This window comes from Palaemon carinicauda, chromosome 7 (genome assembly GCF_036898095.1).
Source record: "Palaemon carinicauda isolate YSFRI2023 chromosome 7, ASM3689809v2, whole genome shotgun sequence".
In the NCBI taxonomy this organism is placed as follows: domain Eukaryota; kingdom Metazoa; phylum Arthropoda; class Malacostraca; order Decapoda; family Palaemonidae; genus Palaemon; species Palaemon carinicauda.
The window spans coordinates 105,977,860-105,992,859 of record NC_090731.1 but is presented as its reverse complement, the minus strand read 5'-3'; the positions used below and the strand labels follow the sequence as shown (position 1 = coordinate 105,992,859).

The 15,000-nt window shown below is 33.8% G+C and overlaps 1 protein-coding gene across 1 annotated transcript in view; it reads left to right on the top strand.

The window, feature by feature from the left end:
- Positions 1-15,000, top strand: part of LOC137643616 (peroxidasin homolog) — a 242,004-nt gene that overhangs the window by 207,758 nt on the left and 19,246 nt on the right. The window contains exons 13-14 of the mRNA XM_068376331.1: positions 7,341-7,446; positions 7,795-7,872. Of these exons, the coding sequence (XP_068232432.1) occupies positions 7,341-7,446; positions 7,795-7,872 (184 nt within the window). The remainder of the gene's footprint in view (positions 1-7,340; positions 7,447-7,794; positions 7,873-15,000) is intronic.

Genomic DNA, 15,000 nt, shown 5'->3' with positions numbered 1-15,000 from the left:
GCCCCAGATATCATAAGCTGTGCACAAAAATCCAAAATGCCTCAAGAAATAAGCAAGATGGCATTCTATATATAAATATATATATGTATATAATATATAAATATATATATATATATATATATATATATATATATATATATATATATATATATATATATATATATATATATATACATATATGTATATATATATATATATATATATATATATATATATATATATATATATATATATATATATATATATATATATATATATATATATATATATATATATATATATATATATATATATATCTACGTATATACCTTATTTATACATTACATCTATCTATCTATCTATCTATATATATATATATATATATATATATATATATATATATATATATATATATATATATATATATATATATATATATATATATATATATATATATATAAATATATAAATATATATGCATATATATATATATATATATATATATAAATATATATATATATATATATATATATATATATATATATATATATATATATATATATATATATATATGTATATATATATATATATATATATATATATATATATATATATATATATATATATATATATATATATATATATATATATATATATATATGTAAATATCTATCTATATATATATATATATATATATATATATATATATATATATATATATATATATATATATATATATATATATATATATATATATATATATATATATATATATATATATATATATATATATACATACATATATATATATATATATATATATATATATATATATATATATATATATATATATATATATATATATATATATATATATATATATATATATATATATATATATATATATATATATATATAGTGTGAATGTGCGCGCGTGTGTTTGTGCCTATAACCATTTCCAAGACTCGTATGCCACTAGTACAAGGGAATATTAAATTTCAAGTATTAATCATATAATAAGCATTCTGTATCAAATATTCGTTTTAAACTTACTACCAGATATCTACGTTCATAAAAGCCTCAAACATAGTTAAAATAGGGAAACTTGATAATTTTAGAGAAAATACAGAAGTAAATGGAAAAGTAAGGGTAGAGCAATGGGAGAATATCAGAGCACAATAGAATGCCATCTTGCTTATTTCTTGAGGCATTTTAGATTTTTGTGCACAGCTTATGATATCTGGGGCAGCTGGTTGTAAATTGTATATTGGCAACATTATTTTGATTTGTTCAATAGGGTAGTGTTATGTTGTTTTTCTTTTTATTGTTGTTTGTGTGTGAGCATGTGCTCAGTTACACAGTTTGTACACATTACGTTACTCTCCGCTTATTCGTTTATTGATAATGTTGTTTGTTATCAGCCTCTCTAATTTATTATGCCATTTTCGTGAGCATCCACATAACTATTTTTCTTGCTTTAGTTGATCTGTGTATGGATTAGTTTTATGCCTGTTCATGTTCATTGTTATTTTTGTTATCATTATTGTCGATTATAATAGATTGTAATAGATTTTAATTGATTATCACTCTCATACAGGCTGAAGATATTTAGGTTTGGAGCAAGAAAAGTATAATTTCCTTTATCTAATACTAGTTGATAATTTTAACACTCAATTCACATGTTAAAATATAATATAAGCACTTGAGATCCATTAAATATATTTTTGCTTCTTTTAACTTTTCTTATATTCAATGAAATTATTCATATGACGCCCACCTATGATAAGAAGAAAAAAAAAATTAGATTTCATTTCATATCAATTATTCAAAAGAAACAGTAGACAGAATTTGTTTTAATTGTATATGAAATAACTCCAAATCACTTCAAAAATGGGGGTTGTTCATGAAATAGATAAAGTAAGAAAGTAGCATTTATTATATGTCAAAGTAAAATATGTATTTTTTTCTCGAGGATTTAATCACACTAGTGGAACTTAATAACTACGATAGTTAGTAAAATAGTGAGTGACATCCCCAGGCTTTGAGTATCCTTTTAGCTTGGGCACTTTTATGTGACACTTGGGGACACGTCGCGTGTACCTTATAACACGTCGCAAAACCACCTCGTGGCCCTTCTCAAAACATTGTAAAATAACCTGTGACATGTTGCAAGACCTGCATACTCATGTTGTGATATTGGCAGTTTTTTGGGTGTTTTCACATACGAGGTGGCACAACCCTACGTAGCAACACGTCGCAGCCAAAAAGTGCGTAGGTGTCAACCTACCTTTACCGAGTTAACTATTGCTGATCAAAATATTACACACTTTACAAAAATAAATATATATTCTATAAAAAAAATAATTCAACAGTAATATAAAAAATAAATCACTCAAAATTTTAATCTGAACTAAACCTTAGACTAAGACAATATGACATTTAAAAAAAAGTTTGAAATCACTTTTCACTAGAAATTAAATTATGTTACCAAACTGTTTAGTAAAAATAGTTACACTTCACTTTTTAACCAAATTTCACAGGGCCAGGCACAAAGAATATACCATATTAAATTTACTCACATTAACACATTCCATTTTTAAATTAAAGATAATAATATTACCATCGTTTGACCAACACTATACGCGGTATACGTTGGAGAGAAACCACTATTCCCGTTTGATAGGAAATACATAGTGGCTGGATATATGCTAGTGTGAGGACTGTCTGACATTAGCTCTTTCGGAGGGTCAGGCTGGATCTCTCTACCTCCTATGCATTGCTAGGCCTTTATATATCATCATAATTCACTCTAGAAACTTCCAGTTCATTCCAGCAATACATTTGACGTGTGTGCACATGGTGTGGAGGGGTTCTCACGATGTCAGGTTCCCAGGCTGGCAGATTTGAAGTATGCTTTTATCATTGCCTGATGAGGCAACCCTCTCAGCTAACTCCACCAACCTTCTCTCATAACATTGAAAAAGAGAATAATGTTTAGTCTAAAACCTTCATGCCACTTCCAGTCCTGTGGAAACATAATGCAATCACTAGCGTGTGTGTCATACAAACCTTTTAACAAATAATAAAAGACATTCTAACAAAACAATGTGAAATAAACTTCATTCTTTAAAATATCCTAAATTTACATATACGGAACTGAATAAAAATACAACTAAATGAATGATGATAGTCTTATATACATACATACATATACCAAGGCACTTCCCCCAATTTTTGGGGGGTAGCTGACAACAACAAATTAAACAAAACAAGAAAGGGGACCTCTACTCTCTAATTTCCTCCAGCCTAACGAGGGACTCAACCGAGTTCGGCTGGTACTGCTAGGGTGCCACAGCCCACCTTCCCACATTATCCACCACAGATGAAGCTTCATAATGCTGAATCCCCTACTGCTGCTACCTCCACAGTCATCTAAGTCATCGGAGGCAGCAGCGTCTCAATCGCTCGCCATTCATTCCTATTTCTAACACGCTCACTTGCCTCTCTCACACCTATCCTCCTATCACCCAGAGCTTTCTTCACTCCATCCATCCACCCAAACCTTGGCCTTCCTCTTGTACTTCTCACATCAACTCTTGCATTCATCACCTCCTTTAGCAGACAGCCATTTTCCATTCTCTCAACATGGCCAAACCACCTCAACACATTCATATCCACTCTAGCTGCTAACTCATTTCTTACACCCGTTCTCACTCTCACCACTTCGTTCCTAACCCTATCTACTCGAGATACACCAGCCATACTCCTTAGACACTTCATCTCAAACACATTCAATTTCTGTCTCTCCGTCACTTTCATTCCCCATAACTCCGATCCATACATCACAGTTGGTACAATCACTTTCTCATATAGAACTCTTTTTACATTCATGCCCAACCCTCTATTTTTTACTACTCCCTTAACTGCCCCCAACACTTTGCAACCTTCATTCACTCTCTGACGTACATCTGCTTCCACTACACCATTTTCTGCAACAACAGACTCCATGTACCTAAACTGGTCCACTTCCTCAAGTAACTCTCCATTCAACATGACATTCAACCTAGCACCACCTTCCCTTCTCGTACATCTCACAACCTTACTCTTACCCGCATTAACTCTCAACTTCCTTCCCTCACACACTCTTCCGAATTCTGTCACTAATCAGCCAAGCTTCTCTTCTGTGTCTGCAACCAGTACAGTATCATCCGCAAACAACAACTGATTTACCTCCCATTCATGGTCATTCTCGTCTACCAGTTTTAATCCTCGTCCAAGCACTCGAGCATTCACCTCTCTCACCACTCCATCAACATACAAGTTAAACAACCACGGTGACATCACACATCCCTGTCTCAGCCCCACTCTCACCGGAAACCAATCACTCACTTCATTTCCTATCCTAACACAAGCTTTACTACCTTTGTAGAAACTTTTCACTGCTTGCAACAACTTTCCACCAACTCCATATAACCTCATCACATTCCACATTGCCTCCCTATCATCTCTATCATACGCTTTCTCCAGATCCATAAACGCAACATACACCTCCTTACCTTTTGCTAAATATTTCTAGCATATCTGCCTTACTGTAAAAATCTGATTTATACAACCCCTACCTCTTCTAAAACCACCCTATATTTCTAAGATTGCATTCTCTGTTTTATCCATGATCCTAATAATCATTACTCTTCCATACACTTTTCCAACTACTCTTGACAAACTAATACGTCATGAATTACAACACTCATGAACATCTCCCTTACCCTTATATAGTGGTACAATACATGCACAAACCCAATCTACTGGTACCATTAACAACACAAAACACATATTAAACAATCTCACCAACCATTCAAGTACAGTCACACCCCCTTCATTCAACATCTCAGCTTTCACACCATCCATACCAGACGCTTTTCCTATTCTCGTTTCATCTAGTGCTCTCCTCACTTCATCTATTGCAATCTCTCTCTCATTCTCATCTCCCATCACTGGCACCTCAACACCTGCAACATCAATTATATCTGCCTCCCAATTATCATCAACATTCAGTAAACTTTCAAAATATCCCGTCGATCTTTTCCTTGCCTCCTTTCCTTCTAACAACCTCCCATTTCCATCTTTCACTGTCTCTTCAATTCTTGAGCCAGCCTTCCTTACTCTCTTCACTTCTTTCCAAAACTTCTTCTTATTCTCTTCATATGAATGACCCAATCCCTGACCCCACCTCCGGTCAGCTGGCCTCTTTGCCTAACGTACCTTGCGCTTTACTTCCACATTTTTCTCTTTATATTTTTCATACTTCTCTACACTATTACTCTGCAGCCATTCTTCAAAAGCCCTCTTTTTCTCTTCCACTTTTACCTTCACTCCTTCATTCCACCATTCACTGCCCTTCCTCATGCTACCTCCAACAACCTTCTTGCCACACACATCACTTGCAATCCCAACAAAATTTTCTTTTACTAACTTCCACTCCTCCTCTAAATTGCCAGTTTCTCTTACTTTCACTTCGTCATATGTCATTTTCAACCTTTCCTGATATTTACTTTTTACCCCGGTTTTATTAGCTCTTCAACCCTCACTACCTCCCTTTTACATCCACCTACTCTATTCCCCCACTCTTTTGCTACAACTAATTTTCCTTCCACCAAAAAATGATCAGACATACCGTTAGCCATACCCCTAAACACGTGCACGTCTTTCAATCTTCCAAACATTCTTTTAGTTATCAACACATAATCCATTAATGCCCTTTCTACTAATCTTCCATTTGCCACTATTACCCATGTATACTTATTTTTATCTTTCTTTTTGAAAAAGCTATTACTTATCACCATCTCTTGCTCAACACACATATCCACCAGGCTCTCACCACTCTCATTTTCACCTGGTACGCCATACTTCCCAATGACACTTTTTACCTCTCCAGCGCCCACTCTAGCATTTAAATCACCCATGACAACTACATAATTCCTTCTACCCAGTCCTTTTACACACCTAGTTAATTCATTCCAGAACTCATTCCGCTCTTCTTCACTTTTCTCACTACCTGGCCCAAATGCACTGACAAACGCCCAACATTCCCTACCTAACCTAACCCTTACCCACATTAACCTAGATAATATCTCCTTCCATTTCACTACTTTACCTGTCATCCATTCACTCAGCAATAAAGCCACACCCTCTCTCGCTCTTTCCCTTTCAATCCCAGACACTCTACCAGACATTTCACCAAACATCACTTCACCCTTTCCTTTTTATCTTCGTCTCACACAAAGCTAATACATCCATCCTTCTATTCCTAAACATACTTCCAATTTCACATCTTTTACTCTCTATCGTACTACATCCACGCACATTCAAACACCCCAAAACTAGAGTGCGGGGAGCAGTCACTCTCCCCCCAGATCCATCTCTTTGTTGCTGTCTCACAGGATGTAGATACAGGAGAGGGGGTTCCCAGCCCCCTCGTCCCATCCCTTTTAGTTGCCTCTCACGACACGCAGGGATAACGTTGGCGTTATTCTAATTTTTATATGCCCCCGTGGCCACAGGGGGCATATATATATATATATATATATATATATATATATATATATATATATATATATATATATATATATATATATATATATATATATATCGCTCTACAAAACGAAATAATTCTCTGTAGGTCTCTATCAAAACTGTCAAGAACTGCATTTGGCTTCTGTAAAGAGATTAAAAAATGTGCAATTACCACAAGATTTGCAGTTTAGGTTCAGCTAATTTTAGAGCTTTGTATAGTTAACATCAAGTTTAAAGGCTATTGTCTTTTTTCTCATATCATATCAACTACTTTTAAAAGGGGTTGGTGTTACTTTGCTATAGAAATATTCTGTAATAGCGTTTTCTATAGAAAATTTAATTTATTAGATGCGAGAAGGTATTATATATACTTCTGGATGTTTACCAAAGTCATAAGTATGAATATGAAAAATTCATACAAATATGGACTCTTAAAAAAGACTTCCTTAAGGGTAATAGGCGTTTTACAGATTGTTGTTTATTTTCCTTCGAATCAGAGATTCTTAATAGTAATGATAGAGCACCAGTAGTAGGAGTAATGTGTGATTTAGTGTCTATCAACATATATAGAAAGAAGCTTTTCTCAATAAGGATGACACAGTGTCAATTGATAAAGGTAATATGTACTAAAAATCATACTGTTGTATTCTGAATATCCATTGCATTCTAACTTGAGATCAAAATGTTAGCCTACTTTTAATGGGAAACTTTACTATTCTTTTTTTTTATCTATAATTGAAACTAAATCTGTGAATCTAAGTATAAGGATCTGAGTTTTCTATTTTCAGGCCAACTACAGTCTATAAGCCAGATAACGTTTTCTTCTATAATTTGCCAACATACTGATATTGAGAGCGTTCAGCCGGAGGTTTTCAAGACTACTGGAAACTTTGGGTGTGTGGAATATATCTTTTACAATGTACATAACTTTTAGTATAGGTTATTACGAAGAATTATAATATTAGAAGGGACAATCCTTTTATTCACCATAATAATCAATTGTTAAGAGCAACAGAATGAATGTACAAGCTGTACAAGTAACTTTGATAAATAAACCATTCCATATGTCTCGGCCGTTTCATTCAAGATAATTCTGAAAATAGTTATACGGATCAGACTGATTTTGGAATCCTTACTATTCATTTGATTTCAACAATCAAGGTTCTTCATACTAAATGCCCCGAATTCACCCTAAGTTTTCGTTAAATTAGATATCTTGTTTTCAACATATCTTTTTTGCAGAAATGGACCTCGCCCTTGTGCATCTTACCCAACTTTGGACTACAACCTATGGCGTGAAGAGGATACAACAACACCTGGGTAAGCTGTTGTAGAAATTGAAAATGCTTTGGGAAAACTCAATTTCTCAGGATTTGAAAAGCATTAATGTTTCATAGAACACCTAATGATAAAGTAATGGGTATGTTATTTATATGCATTTCTATGGTACGATTTTAAAGTAATTAACTGGCGGCAGAAAATAATGCTGCGATTTATATATATACACACTTACACACACACACACACACACACACACACACACATATATATATATATATATATATATATATATATATATATATATATATATATATATATATATATATATATATATATATATATATATATATATATATACATATATATATATATATATATATATATATATATATATATATATATATATATATATATATATATATATATATACATATATAAAGAGTATTCCTAGCTTGTTTGTTTTTGGGTTATATTCCATTGAGAGTTTGTTAGGTTTAATATTTGTTGGAGTTTTCTCCATGCCACCATTTGTAGTTTAGATAGCACAAGCTCGTTTATCCCACTTTTACCTGGTGCATTGTATTTAAATGCTTTCATTATTGAGGACTTCTGTTCCTGTGCTACCCCATGTTTTGATTAGTAATTTAATTTGGTATGCCTTGTCTCCTACTTTATCACCATTACTGTTAATTAAGTATGGTATTTCTATTTTGGGTTTTCCCAGTAATCTTCGTAGTTTTTCCCAGAATTTCTCTGGGTCTTTGTATGTTTGTCTTAGTTTTATTATTGTGTTTTTCCAATTTTCTCTATTTAATCTGTTAGATTCTTCAGTTATTTCACCTATGTATGTATTTTTTGTAGGTAATTCAATTATTGGGTGAGTAGTTTCAAGTGGTCGCTATCTGGGGTATGATATCCTCTATATTAAAGAGACTGTTTCTATTATTTCTGAGATGTCAGACATCCCTTTGTTAATTGCTGAGTTTATTGTTTTTTTCTGTGGTAGTTTCATTGTTTTTTAGGTCTACTTCTTGCTCCTGTGTGGCTATTTTCATAGTTATTTTATCTTTAAAGATTCCCCAATTGGCCTTCTTTATGTTGCGTCTTTCTTTTATTTCTTTGACTATTGGTTTTGTTGAGAGTTTTACTACGATTGGAATATGATCAGCTGCTGTAATTGGTCGTGGTGATATGTTGTAGTGTAAGTGTGCTGTATTGTTTTTAAGTATTATGTCAGGTCTGCTGACTATTTGTTTATCTAGTTTGTTTGCCATTCTCTTGATCATTGCGCCATATGTGTTAGAAGGTTATTGCTTATGTGTTGATTTAATGCATATATATATATATATATATATATATATATATATATATATATATATATATATATATATATATATATATATATATATATATATATATATATATATATATATATATATATATATATATATATATATATATATATATATATATATATATATATATATATATATATGTATATCTTAGCTCCAGAGTGATCTGTTATTTTGCGCAAATTAGCAAGAAGAGGAGCCTTTTTCACTTGTTAGAGTTGGTAATGTTACTCCACTATATAAATGTGTTTGTGGTAGCTCAGGTCCAACTGATTACCGCTCAATTTGTATATATATATATATATATATATATATATATATATATATATATATATATATATATATATATATATATATATGATATTCTTTTGTGCTCAGAAACTTTGGTTTCTAATATGAGGCACTCATCTGAGCTCCTTATAACTGGTTTTAAGAAGCCAATAATGTTGAAACGTGATGCCATCCCTAGGGCCAGGGGAATGGCGGTGTATATTAGGACCGAGTACCCTGCTTCTCATAAGTCCTGCTATCAATGTGGATGTCATGAGATTCAGGTAATAAAAGTTTGTGGCAGGCATAACAACTTTTATTTGTGTTCGATCTACCGGAATCCAGACATAGATGATTCTATCTTCGATTGTCTTCTTACCATTATGGCTAAGATACAAGAAGATGATAGAAAGGCTTCTTTTGTCTTTGTTGGTGATTTTAATGCTCACCATAGGGAGTGGTTAAGTTCTATCTCTCCTACCGATCGCCATGGCTTAAGAGCTTTAGACTTTGCCTCTGAATCAGGCTGTGAGCAAATCATAAATGAAGCTACTCACAGGTCTGGTAATTGCTTGGACCTCGTATACACTGACTCCCCTGGCGTTATAACTAGTAAGGTTGGTTCTCCAGTCGGGACATCTGATCATGCCTTGATTTCATTATTAGTGAAGACTGAGCAGCCTGTCCCTGATATATCATATTCTTGTAAAATTTATATGAAATCCCAAGCAGACTGGAATGGGATTTTACATGATCTTTTGTGCTTGAATTGGTCACAGTTATATAATAGTGTAGATCCTGTTGTCCCTTTGAATGAGAATCTAGTCAACATAATTGTTAGGCGTATCCCTTCTCGTGTGCTAAGGTATCGAGTGAAGGACAAACCGTGGTTCAATGATGATTGTAGACGTGCTTATTTGGAGAAACAGGAGGCCTATCATCTTTGGAAGGGGAACAGATCAGATTTGACCTGGAACAACTATACTCAGCTTCGAGCTTTTGCTCAGAGAGTTTATGCCTCAACTGAAAAGGAGTACAATTTAACCATAAAAGAAACACTTTCTGGTACAACTCAGGAACATAAATGGTGGTCTACCCTTAAATCTGCACTCTTTGGTGTAGATGCAACAGTTCCTCCTTTACTTAAACCAGATGGCTCAGTCACTCACTGTCCAAAGGAAAAGGCAACCCTTTTGGCTGATGTTTTTGACAGTAAACAGAGTAATGAAAAACTTGAACTTCCTCATTCCTGTTTTCCTGAGGCTAAACTAACTAGTTTAGCTTTTCGATCTCGTGAGATTAAAGCTCTGTTGATGGACCTTGATGCTTATGGAGGTGTAGACCCAAATGGTATTTTTCCTTTGTTTTTTATAAAGACAGCAGATTTCTTAGCTCCAAAGTTATCTGTTATTTTGCGCAAGTTAGCAAGAAGAGGAGCTTTTAGCACTAGTTGGAGAATTGGTAATGTTACTCCTCTATGTAAATGTGTTTGTGGTAGCTCAAGTCCCACTGATTACCGCCCAATTTCCATAACTCCCATATTATCTAAAGTTTTTGAACGTCTTCTGGCAAAACGTCTTAATAGGTTTGCTGAAGGTAATCATCTACTCCCTAGTTTGCAATTTGGTTTTCGTAAAGGCCTTGGAGCATGTGATGCCCTTCTTACAATCTCCAATGCTGTACAGAAATCCCTTGATTGTGGTCGGGAAGTTCGTATGATTGGCCTTGATTTTAGTGCTGCCTTTGACCGTGTTAATCATGAGGCCCTTGTTTTCAAACTGAAACAGTTGGGAGTGGGTGGGTTGTTTCTTAGCATTATTATTGATTTTTTAAGTAATAGATCTCAAAGAGTTGTTGTTGATGGGCACCATAGTGATTATAGGAATGTGATATCCGGTGTTCCACAGGGTAGTGTTCTTGGCCCATTACTTTTCATACTATATACACATGACATGTGGTTTGGCCTAGAAAACAAGCTTGTTGCATATGCAGATGATGCTACTCTCTTTGCATCAATTCCATCCCCTGAATGTAGATCTAGGGTTGGTGAATCCCTTAATAGAGATTTAGCTAGAATTAGTGCATGGTGCAAATTATGGGGTATGAAGTTGAATCCTAACAAAACTCAAAGTATGATTGTAAGTAGGTCAAGGACGGTGGCTCCTCAACATCCGGATCTCAGTATTGATAATGTTTCTTTAAATATGTATGACTCTTTCAAAATTTTAGGTGTGATTCTCGACAGTAAATTTACTTTTGAGAAACATATAAGGTCTCTTTCTTCTTCAATTGCACAAAAAATAGGCTTATTGAGAAAGTCTTTCAAGATTTTCGGTGATCAATCTATTCTGAAGAAGTGTTTTAATTCTTTCATTCTACCTTGTTTTGAGTATTGTTCTCCTGTTTGGTCTTCAGCTGCTGATTCTCATCTTAATTTGTTGGACAGAAACTTACGGTCTATTAAATTTCTTATTCCTGATCTAGATATTAATCTCTGGCACCGTCGTTCAATTAGTTCATTATGCATGTTGCATAAGATTTTTCATAACTCTGACCATCCTTTACATTCAGATCTCCCTGGACAATTCTATCCTGTTCGTAATACTAGGCAGGCAGTTAATTCTAATAGCCAGGCCTTCTCCATCACGAGACTCAATACTACGCAGTACTCTAGAAGTTTTATTCCAGCTGTTACCAAGTTGTGGAATGATCTTCCTAATTGGGTGGTTGAATCAGTAGAACTTCAAAAGTTCAAAGTTGGAGCAAATGCTTTTTTGTTGACCAGGCGGACATGAGTCTTTTTATAGTTTATTTATGACATATTTGTTTTTGATGCTGTTAATAGTTTATATATGACATGTCTGTTTTGACGTTGTTACTGTTTTTAGAATGATTTATTGTTAATTTGTTCCCTTCATTTATTTATTTCCTTATTTCCTTTCCTCACTGGGCTATTTTTCCCTGTTGGAGCCCCTGGGCTTATAGCATCTTGCTTTTCCAACTAGGGTTGTAGCTTGGATAGTAATATATATATATATATATATATATATATATATATATATATATATATATATATATATATATATATATATACATACATACATATATATATATACATGTTTGTATATATAATATATGAATATATAATATATGTATATATAATATATATATATATATATATATATATATATATATATATATATATATATATATATATATATATATATATATATATATATATATATATATATATATATATAGGCTAATACATATACATGCATAGATATACATAGATTCTTACATTTGCCTATATAAACACGTATGTAAGAATACAAACTGTATATGTATACACACACTTCAGTTGAAGTGGCTATCCTACAGGGTATTTAGCCTTGCATGGTATATCGGCTCCCCCATGTTGACCAGTTTTCCCAACTTTTTTTCTTTAGTCTATGGGTTTGATCAATAACTTTATTTATATTTCTGTACATATTGTTCTTGTTATCATTCTTGTTAATTTGGTTGTAAAGTATGATGTATCTTTTTGTCACCATTAATTCTTATGCTCTCTGGAGACATTGAACTAAATCCGGGACCAGTTCCACCTAGATTTGGTCAATGTCGTCTACTCACTCTACTGTATTGCAATATTCGTAGTCTTCATGCAAATATTCAAGACCTTACAGTTGCGTCAACACAGTATGATATTCTTTTGTGATCAGAAACTCTGGTTTCTAATATCAGGCACTTATCTGAGCTCCCTATACCTTTGAAGAAGACAATTATGTTGAAACGCGATGCCATCCCTAGGGCCAGGGGAATGGTGGTGTATATTAGGACTGAGTACCCTGCTTCTCATAAGTCCTGCTTTGAATATGGATGCCATGAGATTCAGGTGATAAAAGTTTGTGGCGGGCAATACAACTTCCATTTGTGTTCGATCTACCGGAATCTTGACATGGATGATACTATCCTTGATTGTCTTATTACCATTATGGCTAAGATACTAGAAGATGATAGAAAGGCCTCTTTTGTCTTTGTTGAGGATTTCAGTGCTCACCATAGGGAGTGATTAAATTCAGTTTCCTTTCGATTGCCATGGCTTAAGAGCTGTAGACTTTGCCTCTGAATCAGGCTGTGAGCAAATCATAAGGGAAACTACTCACAGGTCTGGTAACTGCTTAAACCTCGTATACACCAACTCCCTTGGCATTATAACAAGTAAGGTTGGTTCTCCAGTTGGAACATCTGATCAAGCCTTGATTTCATTGATAGTGAAGACTGAGTAGCCTGCCCTGATGTTTCTTACTCATGTAAGATTTATATGAAATCTCAAGCAGACATGAATGGGGTTTTGCATGATCTTTTGGTCTTGAAATGGTCGCAATTGTATAGTAGTATTGATCCTGTAGTCCCTTTGAATAAGAATCTAGACAGCATAATTGATAGGCGTATCCCTTCTTGTGTACTAAGGTACTGAGTGAAGGACAAACCATGGTTCAATGGTGATTGTCGACGTTCTTATTTGGAGAAGTAGGAAGCCTATCATCTTTGGAAGGGTAATAGATCAGATTTGACCTGGAATAACTATACTCAGCTTAAAGCTTTTTCTCAGAGAGTTAATGCTTCAACTGAGAAAGAATACAATTTAGCCATAAAAGAAATCCTTTCTGGTACAACCTATGAGCATAAGTAGTGGACTACCCTTAAATCTGCAATCTTTGGTGTAGATGCAACAATTCCTCCTATACTTAAACCAGATGGCTCTGTCACTCACTGTCCAAAGGAAAGGGCAACCCTTTTGGCATATGTGTTTGACAGCAAGCATAGTAATGAAAATCTCGAACTTCCCCATTCCTGCTCTCCTGAGGCTAAACTAACTAGTTTAGCTTTTCGATCTCGTGAAATTGAAGCTCTCTTGATGGACTTGGATGCTTATAGAGGTGTAGATACAAATGGTATTTTCCTTTGTTTTTGTTTTTATAAAGACTGCAGATTTCTTAGCTCCTAAGTTATCTGTTATTTTGCGCAAGTTAGCAAGAAGAGGAGCTTTTAGCACTTGTTAGAGAATTGGTAATATTACTCTACGATACAAATGTGTTTGTGGTAGCTCAGGTCCAACTGATTACCACCCAATTTCCATAACTCCCATATTATCTAAACTTTTTGAACATCTTTTGGCAAAATACCTTAATATGTTTGCTGAAGGTAATCATCAGTTTCCTAGTTTGCAATCTGGTTTTTGTAAAGGCCTTTGGGCATGTGATGCCCTTTTTACAATATCCAATGGTGTTCAGAAATCCCTTGATTGTGGTCAGGAAGTTAGTATGAATGGACTTGATTTTAGTGCTACCTTTGGCCGTGTTAATCATTAGGCCCTTGTTGTCAAACTCAAACAGTTGGGAGTAGGTGGGTCGTTTCTTACCATCATTATTGAGTTTTTAATTAATAGATCACAAAGAGTTTTTGTTGATGGGCACCATAGTGAGTATAGGAATGTGATATCTGGTGTTCCTCAGGGTAGTGTTCTTGGCCCATTACTTTT